The 18,833-nt window shown below is 39.8% G+C and overlaps 3 protein-coding genes across 11 annotated transcripts; 1 reads left to right on the top strand and 2 right to left on the bottom strand.

The window, feature by feature from the left end:
• Positions 1-159: 159 nt before the first annotated feature.
• Positions 160-8,311, top strand: zwilch (zwilch kinetochore protein). Its single transcript, XM_086028890.1, has 18 exons — positions 160-405; positions 525-567; positions 640-735; positions 833-957; positions 1,481-1,668; positions 1,777-1,853; positions 1,927-2,082; positions 2,163-2,234; positions 3,345-3,438; positions 3,520-3,572; positions 5,256-5,349; positions 5,438-5,517; positions 5,607-5,763; positions 6,037-6,065; positions 6,131-6,267; positions 6,345-6,440; positions 7,744-7,859; positions 7,940-8,311. The coding sequence occupies exons 1-18, from the start codon at positions 356-358 to the stop codon at positions 8,026-8,028; spliced, it is 1,752 nt and encodes a 583-aa protein (XP_085885016.1). The 5' UTR covers positions 160-355; the 3' UTR covers positions 8,029-8,311.
• Positions 8,167-15,235, bottom strand: lctlb (lactase-like b). 9 transcript variants are annotated; one of them, XM_086028884.1, is made up of 16 exons: positions 15,078-15,235; positions 13,499-13,673; positions 13,185-13,345; positions 13,022-13,109; positions 12,663-12,772; positions 12,441-12,569; positions 12,269-12,364; positions 11,735-11,789; positions 11,497-11,658; positions 10,250-10,527; positions 10,055-10,181; positions 9,762-9,961; positions 9,477-9,540; positions 8,637-8,681; positions 8,446-8,471; positions 8,167-8,367 (listed from the first exon to the last, which is right to left on the bottom strand). In XM_086028884.1, the coding sequence occupies exons 2-16, from the start codon at positions 13,623-13,625 to the stop codon at positions 8,356-8,358; spliced, it is 1,680 nt and encodes a 559-aa protein (XP_085885010.1). In that variant the 5' UTR covers positions 13,626-13,673; positions 15,078-15,235; the 3' UTR covers positions 8,167-8,355. The 9 variants fall into 9 exon arrangements, with proteins under 9 accessions (XP_085885010.1, XP_085885015.1, XP_085885006.1 ...); XM_086028889.1 differs by lacking the exon at positions 8,637-8,681; XM_086028880.1 differs by having other exon boundaries at positions 8,167-8,471.
• A 184-nt stretch (positions 15,236-15,419) lies between these two features.
• snapc5 (small nuclear RNA activating complex, polypeptide 5) lies at positions 15,420-18,731 on the bottom strand. The gene is made up of 4 exons (XM_086028898.1): positions 18,568-18,731; positions 17,275-17,394; positions 17,123-17,203; positions 15,420-16,153 (listed from the first exon to the last, which is right to left on the bottom strand). Exons 2-4 carry the CDS (start codon positions 17,362-17,364, stop codon positions 15,953-15,955), a joined length of 372 nt encoding a protein of 123 aa, XP_085885024.1. The 5' UTR covers positions 17,365-17,394; positions 18,568-18,731; the 3' UTR covers positions 15,420-15,952.
• Between the last annotated feature and the right edge of the window lie 102 nt (positions 18,732-18,833).

Consider the following 18,833-nt stretch of genomic DNA (forward strand, 5'->3'; position numbering starts at 1 on the left):
TAAGTTACGATTTTACATTCTTCAGATCCAAATGTGTACATCTACGATGTTGCATTTTATGGGGACTATTTCTTTACGCCATGTTGTCGAACGTTTACGTCAAAACGGAAGTGCTTTCTGAACACGACGTTATTATTTTATGTAATCGGTTAATTTCCACAATGAAGTCAAAACAGACCAGATTTTCTGAATGTAGTACTCCAAAATACAATTCTTTTCCTTATAAATTATTTGAAAGTATCACTATTTGTGTCGAACTCTGACCTTATGACGTCATTTTAGCTGAGCGCGCGACAGTCAAAATCAAAACAGCAGTAGCTAAGTTGCAGTCGCAACAAAAAGCGTTCTTTCATTTATGGCCACCAAGGTTTTATCAAGTGTGAAAGAGTTGTTTAATATACTCAGGTGATTTATATGTTTCGTTTATGATGTTCGCTGTTAGAATGTTCAAATCGAAAAGCCTAGTTTTGGTAGCCGTTAGCTGTGAAGTGCACTGAATGTTGTTCGTGGTTTTCTGTTTATAGGGATCTTCAAGAAGATAAAAACAATCATTGTTGCTCTTATGAGGTAATTGCATTTTTATGACGACGGTGAGTTTTCTAACAGTTTTATTAAGTCATGAGTACCTCTTGTTTTCAGGATCAAATCCAAATATTGAAAAAGGATGGGGATAAAATTGAAGTTCTGAAATTATTGGACTACGGGGACCAGGAAGTCTTCATTTGCGAAAAAGCTGTGAGAATTTCTCAATCAAAAACGTTGTTGTTTGCCCATAAACTCAAAATTAACGTAAATGTTTTAAATCATACATGTTATATCTGTTTTCTTATAGGTTCCTAAACTAAACCACTCTGATGATGATTCAACGTTTGAGACATCAAACTGCACAGACGGCAATGTGTTGACTGACCTTCAAAATGAACTGGCACCACACCCACTCACCATCAGAAAAGCAAGGTTCTTCCAAGTTTATATAAGACCCCAAATGAAGCATGTGATAAAATCCCATTTTATTTATCTAAATAATCTAGTGTGAGGGTCACCAACCTTTTTGAAACTGAGTGCTTCTTATTGAATACTGATTAATGTGAAGTGCTACCAATTTGATACACATTTCTGAAACAACAAATTACCTCAAATATTCATCTATGCGATGTCGCGAATCATGTAACTGATTCCTCACAGTGCCATAATTATCAACAATGATTGAACACGTTAGGAAGCCAATCTGTATTAGTATCCATTACTTTATTTCTATAAATCTCTCCGAGTGTTTTCATTTTCAAAAGATCTCTCCTACAAAATTCTTAGGAATTAACAATGTCTGTCACTGGTGAGCTATTTTTTAGAACAGGTCCATTGGCTACTCATATGGTCCCTGTGGGTGACATGTTGCCTGCAGGCATCATGTTAGTGACCTCTGATCTAGTGCAATGAAAATGAAATAATTATTTCCTTCTGGTTTGTTTTTATTTTAAAGGCAGCTGCTGTCTTTGTACACGTTATCTCAAAATGTCAACCTTCACGGTGTGGATGATCCTGCCCTACGACCTCTGTGGGTACGATGTGACATGTCAGATCCAGCTCGTACAACCTGGTTTGGAGCAGAAGGTGTCTGCGTGGCCAGTAAAGTATCTGGTGTCAAATTATACTCCGTTACATGCACAGGTACAGTATGTGGTTGAAATGCATAATTTATCTTGAAACTAAATGAACCACTGTATGACTTAAAAAAAAAAATATATATACTGTATTGTATTCCAACCTAACTGTTAGGCCCTGTGAACAAACGTGCACTCATAACTTTAGAAGAGCTACAACGAGAACACAAGAAAAGGCACCACCCATCCACCGTAAACCAGCATCCTACTATTCTACCATAAGTTTTCTGTTCCGAGATATGACTCCTTTTGTGATTGCCCCTAGATGGCAATTAAAGCAAGCGCCCAGTACATCATGTTTGGCTCCATTGTGGTTGAAAACACAACAATTGATTCACAAAGCAGCGTGACAGCAGATTTCAAGTGGAGCCACGTGGATAGTGTCCTCGAGACACCCTCGCTGTCCTCTACAGCTACACTAGTAAGCTGATTTTACACTCAAATGTAACCCTGCTCTCAAACTGTAACACACACACTAACAAACCACTTAAAATGTTGCAGAATATTAAAGTTGTCAGTGGAGACACGAGGAGCCCCATGATTGAGATTTTCAAGGAGCTGAAGTTTCTTCAGGTAAGTGTATTCTTCCAGTTATGTGATAATGGAGAATTTTTACACATGAAAGACCCTGTAAAGCAAAAATAAATATTTTGTCGTTGGTGTTTAGCTGAGAATAAGTGGTGCAGAGGATAGATGGATGGATAAATTTAACACACCACAAAGAAGAGTGTTTTTTTTACAATCCTGCCATATTTGAACAATTAAAAAAAGAAGTCAAGTACTGTATATAAAATGAGCCTTGGCTGTCATTCAAAAACCACTTCGGTAGATAGCAGTGTATTCATCCACTATGAATGCATACATAATGGGGAATCATGTTAGGAGGCTGACCTTAAAAACTGAATAGTTATTGTGTAAGCACATACGTTGACTTACACACATGTGGGGACATAATGTGACTGTTGTACTGTCGTCCAACTATGTCACTTGGGAGCTCAAGTTCTTACATATAAGAGAAGCGGTGACTTTGGCCGGAGGCCCAAGTGCATCACTTGGCACCATTTTAGTCACGTCCCTACAAATCAGGAAAAAAGAAACTGTGAAAAAAAGACACTATGTCACCACAATTTAAGAATAAGAATAAGAATAAGAATGCCTTTATTGATCCCACAGTGGGGAAATTTTCATTGTTACAGTAGCAAAGATATAGGTCACACAGGGGCGGCGGCATAATGTGGCCATTAATGTATAACATTGACGGCAAACATTTAGAATCAAACCTATGTAGATATACGCAGTAACATGTGTATATACACATGTGTATACACACCAACCTACATCTACATAAAAAATATGAGGAACACTCATTTCGGCCTGTACATAGTACAGAGGAAAAAATACTCTAAGTGACAGTGCTGCAGTGCTGTAGTGAAATGTAAGGAACAGCATTGGATAAAAATAAAACTAGACTAACAGTAGTGGGGAATGTTGAGTATTGCACGGTATTACAGTAGTGGGGAATATTGGGTATTGCACGATACGAGCTCAGGTGCAGGACTGCACAATTGCACTAATGACCGCCAGTTTGTAGAGACTACACAATGTTCTTGTTAAAGAGTCTGACAGCAGCAGGCAAGAAGGAACGGCGGAATCTAATCTGTTCCTGTATTTTTGTTTATTCAGGTTCTTGCTCATGGTTTAAAAACTGGTGCGGTTGAGTGGATGGATCGTTCGGAAAGCAAGTCAGCGGTGGATCTGACCCAGGAATACCTTGAAGGTATTTCTTTCTTTCCTTTTTTTTGTTTTTACAAGCTTTGCATGTTTACCTATAATAATCCTGTTTTTTATGTTCTTCAAGAACTACAGAGCCTCACAAAGTCACAACAGGAGCATGGTTCAAAACCAACACAGGTACAGTAAAGCAGAGAGGTATTTTCAGAAATTATCTATTTATAACCTTTTGTGTGCCCATGAAAAAAAAACCCATATTTTTGGATGTAAAGTGCCGTGAGAAATTATCTAATTTCACTTAATTGGTCCAAAGATATTTTATTCTCTACAAATAATGTGTATTTGATCATCTATGTATGCCAGAGATGTTCAGTCGCAGAGAAAAGTGACAAGCAGAACAATTAAATGCTCTTCCATTAGATGGTACAGTAATTGACCTTTGGTTCTACTTTTTATGACAATCTTGTACGGTGGTGTGCCTTGAAATTTTTCTCATAAAATATGTGCTTTGGCTCAAAAAAGGTTGGAAAACACAGACATAATGTACGAATGTCATGGTCTGTCTTTTGAGTTTGGTTTTTGACTTTAGTTACATGTTTTTCCTTGTGTTCCTTTGTCTGTCTCTCGTTATTGAGTCCACCTGTGCTTGTCATCCCGGTCCCTTGTGTTAGTCAACCAGCTTCCTCCTACCCTCTGTGTCTTGTCCAGGTGTTCCTCGTTTTATCGTCAACTTGTCTGTATTTAGTTCCCCGCTTTCTTTCTGTCCTTTTTGGTTCGTTGTCACTTGTCTTGCCACTCGTCAAAGTCAAGTCCAGCCTAGTCCTAGTGTTTTTGTAATATCACAGTACTTTGTTTGCCCTTTTGTTTTCTTTAAATTAAATACTTTATCTTGCACTTCATTTTTTGCCTCCTGCGTTTGGGTCCTCTACCTCGCATACCTGACACGCAATGTATGAACAGTTAAGCCCACAATTATTCATTAGCCAAATTTTGAGTTAAAGATAATGGATATCTTTAAAGGGAACTCAACCCAAACATATTTTTTGTCAAGAATATGTTCTATGCAAGCCCACTAGTTGAAGCAAGGCATTCTGATAAATATTGCCTTTGTGGAATAAGAGTTAATCCACCTGTTTTTAGCCATCTCTGGGGTCAGCCATTTTGTCACTTCTATCGACTGAAAATGACATCACAGTTGCTCAGGGTTCAGGTAACGACCAATCACAGCTCACCTGTTTTCTGAAGCTGAGCCATGATTGGCCATTATCAGAGCCCTGAGCAACTTCGATGTTATTTTCGGTGGACAGAGGTGACAAAATGGCCACCCCCTGAGATGGCTAAAAACGGGTGGATTTTTCTGCTTAAATCATATTTTTTAATTTTGAGCATATGTTCACTACGTCGTGTACACAGCACAGTGTAGTAGTGGTTAACACGTCAGTCTCCTAGTTAAGAAGTCCTGGCTACATACGATCAAATCCTGCTCAGTGATTGTAGGTGTGAATTGTCTGCAGTACCATGTTGACTACCGACCAATCATATGGGGAGTTGTCTGTCTTTCCCCCTCAGTCAGATGGGATAGATTCTCATTCTACCCCAGCTTCTCTCTGACCCTGAACTGGATAAACAGAAGATGGATGGATATGCCTGCCTTGAGACATCTCTGAGCACAATATCTTACAGTCTTTTGCCACTGTGTTATTTCCAGCTAAAACCAAATAAAGGTCATTCACCAAAAACTCAAAATGATCTCGTTTACCATTTTCGGTGGGTTTTAAAAACTTCCCACATTTTCACCCACTGAGTGGGATCAATCATGTCCCGTCCTGTCAATCATATATATGTTTTTGTTTGTTCCCAAAGACAGACGCTGAAACCGGCCGTCCGCTTTTTAAATCTTTCCTGGAACGAGGCGATTTGGATTTTGTGGAGCAGCTGTGGGTTCGCATGAGAAAGAGTGAGTCAGTTCCGTCATTATAGAAACCAGGCTTCATGTGATTGTAACACAACTCAGGCAGCGGTAAATAAATATAAATATATTTCAGGTGTCGCCTGCTATCAAGACATTGAAGACAGCCTGAAATTGGTCATCGAGGCCCTGACTTACGGCTACATCAAGCCATGGGTAAGGCTTCTCTCAACTGGTTAACAAAGAGAAATGACAAGCTGAGTCATTCACTGCCCTGTTATTTGTGCTATTTGTGTTGCCACCAGATTCACAGAGACAATAGCAGCTCTCTCTGCAAGCTCATCCTGCAGTCCTACCACCAGAAGATCGAGCACGTGTCGCTTGCAGGCCTCACGCCTGTCCAAATGTTGTTAGAAATAGGCCTGGACAAGATGAGGAAAGATTACTTCAACTACCTCATTGGTACACTCCAAACAACACTTTGAATCAGTATTTTGTGCTCGGGGGATGGGCATATTTGATTAAGTGGTTTGTTTTGACCAAATGGAGTGCACTACTTGGCTGCAACCCGCAAAGGCGATGTTGATTGCATTTTGTTTGTCTTCTGAAGAAGACTGACGTCAGCTGTTAGAAATGCCTAGAGTAATTCATATTGAAAGATTGTTTCTCTGTGTGTGTGAAGTTGTATAGCAAACACATTGCCTTTTACTCTATTCCATCTTTTTTTTTCCACAGGGGAAGAATTGACAACTCAAAACAACTTGGTAAGCTTGTAGACATTTTGCCATTGGCTATAGAGCAGATATTGAATATATTTGGCTCCGCACAGTGTTATTACCTGAGCACAGACGTGGATCTGCAGGAGCAGGTTATCCGACTGAGGAAACTGCACCATCTCCTGGAAATAGTTGTGACCTGCAAAACATTCTTCAATTTGCCCTATGACAGACTCTTCCACCTTACACAGTAAGTAACGTTTGCTCATTGCATATTTTTAAACCCATTGCTCAAATGTTACCCTACAGTCTTCTCCATTTTCATAGGTTGTGTTTACAGCACTACAAAACATCCCCCTATGATGAGACACATGTGTTCAAACTGCAAATCAAACCGGAGTTGGTCACCCATTTCTACCAGAAGTAAGGAAGACAGCTGTCTGCATAAAAGTGGCTCCATTATGTCCAAAATGTTTCACTTTGAATGCAGCACCCATGACTTGAAAAGTGTTGCATTACCTTTGGTTTCATTTTCATTCATGTTGTGTTGTTATAAATTTGCTTGCAAGTAGGAAAGTAACCTTCCACCGCAACCGCTTCATTAGTTAGACCTGCACTAGGGATAGTAAAAAACTACTTGACTTGTTGATTTTACTACTCGGCAGTGTTGACTGGAGGCAGAATCCCTTGCAGCGACTGACATGTTAAATACTGTTACTCCATCACTTTAATTGATTTCAATTGTCATCTATTTCTGAATGCACAGCTTTGGTAAGGGAAAATAGTTTTTTTTTGTGCATAATTGGTCTCTCTTGACCAGGGTCTAACAACTTTTATTGAGCCAAGGCACATACTTTGCATTAGAAAAATTTCATGCCACACCGCCCCGAAAAATGTTGCAAAATTATGTATACTAAATGAAAGCAGAAGTCAACGCAAACACATTTTTTTCAAGAATATGTTTTATGCAAGCCCACTAGTTGAAACAGGGCATTCTGATAAATATTGCGTTTGTAGAATAAGTGTTAATCCACTCGTTTTTAGCCATCTCTGGGGGCGACCATTTTGTCTTCTGTCGACTGAAAATGACATCACAACTGCTCACAACGACCAATCACGGCTCAGATTCAGAGAACAGGTCAGCTGTGATTGGTCGTTGTAAGCAGTTGTGATGTCATTTTCAGTCGACAGAAGTGACAAAATGGCCACCCCCAGAGATAGCTAAAAGCAAGTGCATTTTGCTACTTAACTTATATTACACAAACGCAAAATTAATCAGAATGCCGTGTTTCAACTAGTGGGCCTGCTGGGAACATATTCTTGAAAAAAATATGCTTGGGTTGACTTCCGCTTTAATGATGAATTCACCTTGATGTATGCACTTACTGTGAAATGTGGACATGTTGAGTTGAGCACAACCCTATTCTGTGTATATTATCGGAAAAATTATTTGTAACTTTCTGCCATTTGGCCGCAGAGCGTCTAATTGTTCTGCCTGTCACTTTATGTACCTGGCATTGAAAGAGGAAAAAGCTACATTATTATTTTTTTCATTAATAACCATTCTCAGACCAATGAAGTATACTTGGATGATTTGCGGCACACCTGATGACCTCTAACAGCACACATGTGGTGAATCACTGCATTTAGACTGTGCTGATATCCCTACTGTTTTGTCCAGTGGGTGTACATCCTCAGAGTTTCTATTTTTTCATGTTTGCTACAGTGAGCATCCAGTTTTGTGGCGAGTAGAAGTGTCCAGTGGGCAAGGGCCTCACAAGGTCAAGACATCCTTACAGGTCAGCAACAGACCACTTGTTGATCACGTCATCTTTGAAGCTGGTGAGTTTTGTCCACTCCAACACATCCGACTGGAAATACCAGTAATATACATAATATATTTTTTCATCCTTCACTTTTAGATTCTCCAAATGAAACGGTGGACAATGATAGCACAGAGCCCGTCTGCTTCTCCACCTTGGTGTGCTGCAACCTTGTCAACTTTGCCTGAATTTACACAACACAGCAGAAGAAGAGGGGCTTCTTTTCATTCTTGTTTTTGTCAAGTGAAGTAGCACCACAAACCGCACAGGAATGATTTAGTTCCCTGGCAACTTCTACAACCTTGAAGCAAAAACAAAACAGTGGGGGTATTTCACAGCAATGATTTAATAGGGAAGATTACAAATTGTGCAGCTTTGTTTGCTATAGAGAGAACACTGTTTTCACATCAAATTGAAAGTCAATCAAAAATTGTTTTTGTTAACACAGCATTAAATATCTGATTCACTTCTTCTCTGAGTGGTTGTGTATTGCGGGGTTGTGATTGTTGCACCATTTAGTTCCGCCTCTGTAGCAGGAACATGAGGAAGATGGCACTCAGTAAAATGGAGAGTGTGCACACAGTCGGAACAACAATCTCAGTTACCATCTCCATGTGGCTGGTCAGTGGGTCTGTAAAGAACACACACTATTTTAGAAAACTTTACAAGCAATACATTGAGTTAGACACTGCCAATAAAGCATGTCGCAGCACTCAAAGGGTTTGAATTTTTCAAAAATGTTTAATATTATTTCTTGTCCTTATTTTGTCACTTCTGAGCACAGGTGGTGTCTTACCATGTATAAGTCTTAGAATATTGGCAGCAGTACTCCGCTGATCCTCTATTAAAAAAAGAGAAATAACTCAGAGTTGATTAACAATAATTGATAACCCTTTGAGAACTGCATGCATCTAGTAGGAGCTACTACAACCAGCAGCTTTGCACCACCGCCAGGCAACTCCAAAATGTCATCACGCTATTCTACAGCCATCATGTTATTTTGCCAGTTGAACCCGGAAAATATGGCCAAATGTTTAATCATGTTTAAGCGACACACTTCACACAAGTTAACTGTTAGTAAAATGGCAAAGCACAAGATTACAAAACGACACACTTGAAGTGAAGACTTGTACCCTCAATCAAGTTCTAAACTTCATCATGCACAGGCCAAACCCTTGGCTTTTCTGCATGTTCCGTTGCTTTTCTTCTAGCTGGGGGGGGCAAACAAAGAAGATTGCTCAGATTTCCTTTGCTAGGTTTGGGATTTCCACTACTTTACCTCTGCTGAGGTCATTCTTTTTAAGGTGTGTTAAGGTCCACACTAAACCTGCAAAAGGTTGTCTTTTTTGACATTTTTCTTATTGTCTTATTTAGTCTTCAACATGTGTATTAGGAATAGTGCTGGTAGCAATTGTCTATTGTTTGGCCTTGGCAGAGGTTTACACTCTGCTGAGTGCCAATCAAGTTGGGTTCACTGGTTTATGTGTAAGGCCGTGTCCCATCCATAAAGTCATATTGTGTTTTCTAATGAACAGTTTGCCTCTGAAGTTTTACATTTTAGGCCGGAATCTTCATTTGTTTACCCCAGCTAGTTGTTAGTGATGGCATTTTTTTTTTTTTTTTACGGCAGACTGACCTGCAGCAAGGAGCTGGTTACTAGATGAACATGTCTCCACAGCTTTCCTCCTCCAATTCTCAACCTGTGGAGTTGCACAGTGCAATTATAACATTTACTAGTAGGACCCACACTAGGATACATTATTTATTCTTTTTCAGATGTAGACAGCTTGGTAACTTGGAGTCATATTTCGACGTTCGACTCATCTTTTTTTTTTTTTTTTTTTTTTTTTTTAATGTTACGTTGAGGTCAACTTACAGAGTAATGTTATACTATGAGTTGATTATCGTGAGTGGCAATTACCTCTCTCTGATTGGGAAATCCATTGGCGCTGATGATGCGTTTGTAAAACTGAACAGAAGCTTTAGGATAGCGAGGCTTGTTCTTGTTTCTGAAGTCCACGTAATACAAGCCAAACCTCTCACTGAAGCCTTCGTCCCACTCAAACTTGTCCAGCAGGGACCATGCGGTGTAACCTTTGAGATTCACGCCATCTCTGAGGGCTGAGAGCAGGATGAGGACCAAATTCACTTTATTGCTGTACGCACGATACCAAAGCGACCAAAAAAAATGTGCAGGAGCTTTATCGTGTTCACCTTTTAGCATCTCGTTGATGTAGTCTTTAAAGTACTGTATCCTCCAGTCATCACACAGCTCTGTGCATTGCATCTTCTCAGAGACTCCATTCTCAGTCACATAAATCATTGGGTTTCCGTACTGAGTCTAAAGAAAGGAATAAAATCAGTGTTCCTTTTTGGTCTATATAAGCTGAAACTTTCACCAGCAGTCACCTTAACAAAATTGAGCATGCGTCTGAACCCCCACGGCACAGAGTAGAGCCACTCCGAGCCGGGGTCAGGCCACTGAGGGTCAACCAGCTCGGCCAAGTCGCGGTCCATGAAGAAGCTGCTGGTGCTGCGGCCCGAAGGGTTATTCTTTTGGGTGATGTAGCGTGTTGTGAAGTGACTGATGCCCAGGAAGTCACAAGTACCCTTGATGTAGCTCTTTTCCTGGGGTGAGAATGTAGGCAGGCGAGATGCCCCGAGACCTTGCTGGACACTCTTCCTACCTGTGCACAAATCCCTCTCTGTTAACATACAGGCAGGACTGACATAAAGAGACGCTCAGCCCCTTCCAAAAGTATTGGAACGGCAAGGTCAATTGATTCCTTTCTTTTTGTTGTACATTGAAGACATTTTGGTTTCTGATCAAAACATATCAGACAAAAATTCAGGTGAAAAAGGTGTTGCCTTTAAGTAAATTGATTGCTTTAAGAGGAAGTCAACCCAAACATATTTTTTTCAAAAATATGTGCTATGCAAGGCCACTAGTTGAAACAAGGCATTCTGATAAATATTGCGTTTGTGGAAAAAGAGTTAATCCACCCGTTTTTAGCCATCTCCGCGGGCGGCCATTTTGTCACTTCTATCAACTGAAAATGACATCACAACTACTCAGGGCTCAGGTAACGACAATCATGGCTGACCTGTTTTCTGAAGCTGAGCCGTGATTGGTCGTTACCTGAGCCCTGAGTAGTTAAGGTGTCAATTTTCAGTCGACGTAAATGACAAAATGGCCAACCTCCTGAGATGTCTAAAAACGTTTGGATTTTGCTGCTTAACTCATATACCACAATATTAATCAGAATGCCGTGTTTCAACTAGTGAGCCTGCTGGGAACATCTTCTTGAAAAAAATATGTTTGGGTTGATTTCCACTTTAAATATTAGATGCATGCTTCTGACTTTGGGTTTCACTTGTGAAAACTGCATTTGCAAACACGAAGACCAGAGCACTATACGTATACATATACAATACTTATTGTATTTTGTTCTGAAAACCAAGTCTTCAGTATGCAACAAAAACAGACAGGATACAAGCTATGTAAAGAAAGGTCCAGCATAAGATGAAAACCCAGAGTCTTCTGGCTGTGGGGCACTGTGCTGCCCTCTCTTTCTGCTACAGTAATCAAAGTATTCACTGGTTATTTCTGGAGGAGTTGCAATTCTACTTGGCATTCAACTGTGACGTCAACTTGCCAATGAAGTCTTTCATCACTTGAGGGTAGTCTCCGTGAAAGACGGGCGTTGCAAACCAGCCGAGGGAGAACTGCACGTATCTCTCGGCTGCTTCAATGTCCTTCTGATTGCTGATGTCTACAGGTTCTCCCCAGTCTGCTGTCAGGGAGATGCCCACAAGACCTGCAGAGGCAGCAGGCAGCTCTCAAAAAATGGATTCAGAGAATTATACAGTGTGCTCAATAGAGTGATCGTCTACCATTTTGTTTTGGCCTCCACTGCTTATCATACGTGTGCCAAACTTTAGCATGAGCCTGTGAGGAAAAAAAATATTGTACATCTGAGATCAATTATTGTAACTTCCCAGTAAGGCCTTCTCTATTAGCCTAAACACTATCAGAAGCTCTGACCTATATTCACAGTGTAAATTCTACAGTCCACACACCTGATTCAAATCAACAGGATCGTTAACAGGCTCCCGCAGAGCTTGCTAATGAGCAGATCACTGAGCCGTGATTGGTGGTTACCTGCTCCCCGAGCAACTGTGATGTCATTTTCAGTCGACAGAAAGTGGCAAAATGGCGGCCGCCTGAGCTAGCCAAAAACGGGTGGATTTTGCGATTCAACTCATATTCCACAAACGTAATATTACATAATCAGAATGCCACGTTTTGACGAGGGGAAGCTCATAGAACATATTTTCGTAAAGAATTTTTTTGGGGTTGACCTAGATGTAGGTTAAGTCAATTAAGTCCCAACTGAAGTCCCATGCACGGACCACCACTGGTCCTACCTTAATAATGTGATGGCCAGCCCGGTATGCTCCAGTTCCTCTTGTCCTAAGTCCAGGAGCATGCTCACCTGTTTCATAGCCTTCCACTGCAGTAGACTATACAAGAAAGATGAGCATGTCAGGCCTTATAAAGCAGAAATGTACAATATGACTGAATACGAAGTAAGCATACCCATGGATTGCTGAATGTAATCCAATACTTGACTCGGTTGCCAAATTTTTCAAAGCAGAGGTTCGCAAAGTCATTAAAATGGTTGACCATGCTTATATTCTGCCAGCCACCATATCGCTCTTGCAAAACCTAGAAAAACAGAATGAAGGGACTCAATAAAGAGCATTTATATTGGGGGGGGGTGATAAAGGTGTGCTTGGTTTGTATTCTATGCGCACCAACCTGCGGGAGATCCCAGTGATACAAAGTCACAATGGGAGTGATCTTGCTGCCCAGTAGGTGATCAATCAGATCGTCATAGTACTGAATTCCTCTTTCATTAATATGATCAGCTGTGAATTGAATGTTAAACATACATTCATCACATGACCTATAAAAAGTATACCTGCACAATCATAGTATTCTTTTTTCCCATTCTTTTCACGTCAGCTTTATAGTTGCCAAAAACTGGTGGTGTGTGTGGTGTGATGAAGAAAATAGGAAATTTCTGCCCTCTACATGGATTCAAGGGATTCATGCAGAGGGAATAAAGGAGGGAACCAAAAGAAAGAGTGTATGTGTCGTTCATTGAAGTTGCTCACACTTGATGCCTGTGGGAATGAGTCGAGGCCAAGAGATGGAAAAGCGATAATGGTTCAGCTTGAGCTCCCTCATCAGTGACACGTCATCCTGTCCCACAGAAGAAGCAATGAACTATTTGCATGTGAAACGTGTTTTGTCATAACAAACTCAGGCTCGTCCTACCTTGGCTTTGTAGTAACCCTCACAAGAGGAATCCCCTGTGTCATTTTGTTGAATTTTGCCCCTCTTGTGACTGAACACGTCCCAGATGCTCAGGCCTTTTCCATCCTTATCCCAGGCTCCTTCTGTTTGATAGGCTGAACTGCCGGCACCCCACGAAAATCCTGACGGACAAAGCGGTAGCGATCATTCGCCAATAAGCACACAAGGTCTGCTCACAAGGGTTATAAATGTGTAGTCCCACCGAAGATGCCAATAAGCAGCTCTCTGTGTCGTCGCTGCTAATTGTGAAAATACATATGCGCAGATCGTCATACCAGCTGGAAAAGTGCCATAATAGAAGGAGCCGTGGTCGTTCTTTGTCCAGTCGAAGTCCTCAGTCGCAGACACACACAGCACCAGCACAAGCACATGGCACACACCGAGCGCACAGCCAGACCACATGGTATTCTTCAGCCTGCAGCTCACTTGGGGTCTGGTTCTCCTCCACTTCTGCCCACGTAAAACACAATATACATGTACTGGACTACAATGTGTGATTTCAACATTTTTGAGAATTCATGTAGTTAGATGTAGAAAGAAGACAATCCAATGAAGTGGTTATACAGTAGCATAGAACAGGGATGGGCAATTTAAATGCAGGAGGGGACAACAGTTTTTCATCAGTGCTACTGGGGGGGCCACATAGCACCACGCACTTCCTAACCAGATGCATGATAAAAATGCTATTCTAAATATGGACAAAACATGTGCAAAATACATGGTCTTAATATTTTTCATCTTTGATCATTCATTTTTCAATGCATACATAAAAGATCCACTATGCTAACCTGACAACAAAGTGTTTGAAGCAAACAACAAAATAACCACATGCTATAATTTTATTTTCCCAGTGCAAAGGGCTCTCATGCGTAAAAAGTACCATTCAAGGACAGCACAAAACTGATGAACAAAAAAACATTAAGATCAACTCACTCCAAATTTTATAATATTAAGGTACTGTGTTTGTCCTTTATATCATTCCAAACGTGCAAAAAAAAAGTTAGGCCTACTCAGGTTGCAGTATAAGGCAGTATAAGCACAACTAAGACATGCCTGTCATTGAGTGGGAGTTGGTGATTTTACAGCTTATAACCCTTGCATATTTGCTGTTGGCATCTGTTGATGTGCATATTCTCTGATTTTTTTTCCTCCCCTAATTTTTTCATATATATATAATTTTTTTCCAGAATATGTTCCCTTTTTGTGGAAAATGTAATGTTTATCAACATTTTTTTTTGAAGAATCTCTTGGGTTTGCAAAAAAAACCAAAAAACAATTCCCTCCATATTTTTTTTTTTTTTTAACTAGATCAAGGCCCGCGGGCCGTCAGTTGTTCATCCCAGGTATAGAATCATGTGATGGACACTGAGGGGTCCCTCATCCCAAACACACAACTACACTGCCCTATTCAAACTTGATGAGCTGTGAACTCATCTTGCTGATGCTGACAGAACTCACACAACTATGATTTCACGTCTGTAAGCAAAAACATCATTATGCACATGAACGTGACATTTAGGCCTAATTGTCTATCACCACCCCACACATATCACTAATTAGCTTACTGCAGAATTAATGTCCACATTTTTTGCTCAGGAAAATAAAGTCATATACATGAAGATTTTAGAAAAATACTTTGCACGTTTATATTGACTCAAGCACACCACAATGCTCTGGATTATTTTAATTTAACCTCGAGGGATAAGATCTTTGCAACAACTATTGCAACACACGTACTATTTTTTTTTTTTTACTTTAGCATCTATTTGTTCCCCATTTAAAAATAGTCATTTTTTAAGGACTTTAAATGTAGCAAGCTCCAATTTTAAATGTAGCAAACTCCAATCCAGTTACCTGTCTTTTATGAAGAGGTCATTTGTCGGAGGTGTGAGCTCAGTCCAGTCCCAGTGCAAATGTTTTTTTTTTTCCTTCCTGGGACTGCGGCCCACCAAGTGGAAAGCTCCTCTATTTTGGCCTGCCTCCTGTAGTAGTGCACGCGTGTGCAGAGCTGGCCCAGCTATGAGTTTCAAAGCTGGTCCTATTGTGAGGCTCATTGCATTGTTGTAGCTGTTAGAAAATGCTGAATGGTTTGTTGGGAGAAAGTGTTTACACTGCATAACCCATTGGCTTCGAGTACAGCAAGAATTAAAACATTGCTATTTGCTGTATTGGATTTACATAGACAAACAGAACACAAATGGTTTTACACATTATTTAATATGAAAATCATTTACTATAATAATTGTCACCAATGTAGAATGCAGATCAGTAACAAATGTAAATAAAAATGGTCTTCTAGAAGATAGAAACAGACCCAACATGTTTATTTTGTGCTTATGGTATTTGTATATGGCCCAGCCATACCTTTTAATGCTAACAGGCACATTTCATCATTTGATTTGTGGTTTTCAGCTGAACAGTGGCACCTAATAGTCAGATTGATAGAAAAGACGCATCTAAACATCACCAGCTATTTTGGTGTGACATTTCGAACTAAATTTGAAACACAAATACAGTAGTACTACGTACTGAAATCCTAATGCCTTTCTTCAGGTAATGGAGAAGATACTATAAGCACCACACTTGAATCCAACAAGCCACAACCTATAATAAATTAAATTTCTCAAATGAAAATACTACACCGGTGGACAAATAAACACATCTATATAACATGTTGTTGGATTGTTTAAATACTGAGGTCACATTCAACATTAAGGAAGTTAAGCAGCTCAGTAAGCATCATCATCTTCTTCATCCCCATCAGGCACAAACCCAAACTCAATGTCATCATCTTCATTCGCCTCTTCCTCATCATCATCTTCATCTTCGTCCTCGTCTTCTTCCTCTTCCTCCTCCATATCACAATCAGCAGCAGTGTTCAGCAGAAGCTTGGTGCAGTTAATCTTGTTTTCATCATCCAGATTGACATCCTGAAGATACAAAAACAGGGTTTAGCATCATTGTATGCAAAGACAATATCTGTAAGAGGAAGTCAACCCAAACATATTTTTTTCCAGACTGTGTTCTATGCAGGCCCACTATTTGAAATACGGCATTCTGATTAATATTGCGTTTGTGGAATATGAATTAAGCAGCAAAATGCACCCATTTTTAGCCATCTCACGGGGCGGCCATTTTGTCACTTCTGTCGACTGAAGATGACATCAAAGTTGCTCAGGGCTCAGATAACAGCCAATCACGGCTCACCTGTTGGTCGTTATCTGCGCTCTCTGCAACTTCGATGTCATCTTCAGTCGACAGAAGTGACAAAATATAAATACAGGCATTGATCTTGTTATTTTTAAAAAATCCTTCTTAATATCAGAATTGACTAATTCTGTGTCCCAAAAGCATAGAGGCTATACAGCTGCATATCTGACCATGAAAAGGATCATAACCTGCTCAATATTGTATTACAGTAGATGTCACACAAATGGCTCAATAAACCTTTGTGCACATTTTCTGCTTGTGATGTTTAAAAAGAATACATAAATGGGATATAGTTTTCTTAAAGTTTAATTTGCATGTAGTCTATAATTATAAAGAATCAAGTATAGAAAGAAATAGTGCGCTATATTTATCTCACTCCCCCACAGGCCCACAAACAGATGCATATCCTAATATTTTGAATTAATTAAAAAAATAAATAAATAAACATAATTTGATGTTCTTATGTCAGTTTTAATTTAGCTGATTTAATATTTTTGTAGAGGTACTGTTTCGATACCGGTATCGGGGTAATTTATGCAGGTATAGTATGGAAATCAAAATTTTGGTATCGTGATAACACTATGGCCTGCATAGAATGTATTCTGGAAAAAAATATTTTGAGGTGACTTCGTCTTTAATGCATGTCATTAGATTTTGCACTGTATCTGCTAAATGCTCTGGTATGCTACCTCAATTTCTGGTATTGGGTATTCAGGTGCTCCTTCCTCAGTTTGAGCTCTTATGATTGATTTCAAGGCACCTTCTTCAAACTAAAACACAGATTGAACAAACAAAATTGATCATTTAAACCACTAGGAGCGTAAACACTGCTTACGCTTACCTTTAACCTGTTCAGCTGGTCTTGTAGCATGACTTTGATTTTGAGGAGAGTCTCCTCTTCCTTTTTTAACTCCTGTAGACGGCTGTGCATTTTTACTGGTTTACACCAGCATTCCACAAACTGAAATTGAATTTGGATAAGATTATATTCCACTTTATTGTTACAACGCATTACAAGAAAAGGAAATGCAGATCACAGCAAAAGAGAAGTGCATGAGCAGAGATAAAATATCTCTACTGCATGTAAGGTATATATAAATATACAAGGTATGTCAGAAAAGTCTCAGGACTGGTGACACAAACGATATATTTCAAAACCAAAATGAAAACTAATATCTTTCCCATTCAGAGTCGGCCAGACAGTCAAACAGCATGTCTACAAAGTGATTCTGCTGTGCTTGCTTCCATTATTGCAAGAAGAGGCAGAAGTTGTGGCAGGATAACCTGTGGCTGCATCACCATGACAACATGCCTGCTCACAAAGCCCTGGGCATCTGACAGCTTCTGGTTGAGGAAAATGTTGACGTGCTGGAGAAACAGCCTCACTGCTCATCCGACCTAGCTTTCTGTGATTTTTGTCCTCTTTCCTGAGCTCAAGGTGGTCATCAAGCATTTTGTAGATGTAGACAACATCAAGATGGCAGTGACGATGGAGGTATCAAGGATCCCTGAAGAATCCTTCCTGTAGTGCATGAGGCACTCAGAGAATGCTCTAGGGGCAACTGTTGTAGTTTGGATTTGAAACACCTCGTCTGTGACACCAGTCCTGGAGTTTTTTGGTTTTTTTGACACATCTCATATGTTAACACAAGAAGTGAGGTGTTCCTACAGAAATGCTATGAACAGGCTGTGACTAGGATCATGAGTTATATAATAACATGGCTATGGTTTAACTATTCAATATGTATCGTGTACTATGCAATGTGAATGTATACAGAATGCAGTTGTACAGTCGTGCAATGTGATGATTGCATGTAGAACTACAGTGTGTATAAACAGTGGTGCAGATGAATGATGGATACTGTAAATAATGAATACAAATTATGACATTTCCCCCCACACATAAATATGTAACAAAGTAGCGATGGTATAATAGCATTGCGTTGAATAGCATTACGCGTCATTCAAATTTAAAAAAACGACTACAACTATGCCAACTAGAACAACTGTGATGTTACACAAACTGAGTTTAAAATTGAAACATAATCTGTTCCGAATTCGGAATGAGTGCAGCCCGCAAAATAACGACGCATTTCCCATACATTACCCAAACCTGAATATAAACATACATTACCTCTAATGGCAGTCGTGTTTATAGCTGCATATTAACGGACAAATAGGTGAGGGAGGAAAAACGATGGAAAGTAGTCTCTGTTTTGAAAATAGCGATATATTGAGGAGCATACAAGAGCAAAACTTCACATCCTGTTTACTTCCTGTATTCAAGCGTCACTTCCGTGTATTTGCCTTCGTAGTCGTAGGAATTTTCAAAATCACTTACCGATACAGGAGTTTGTTACTTCCATCTTTACCTTCGAAGGGATCAGTGTCCTTTCGAGG

Source organism: Filicampus tigris, chromosome 4 (assembly GCF_054856515.1).
Source record: "Filicampus tigris isolate MCC_2025a chromosome 4, RoL_Ftig_1.0, whole genome shotgun sequence".
NCBI classification, from domain to species: domain Eukaryota; kingdom Metazoa; phylum Chordata; class Actinopteri; order Syngnathiformes; family Syngnathidae; genus Filicampus; species Filicampus tigris.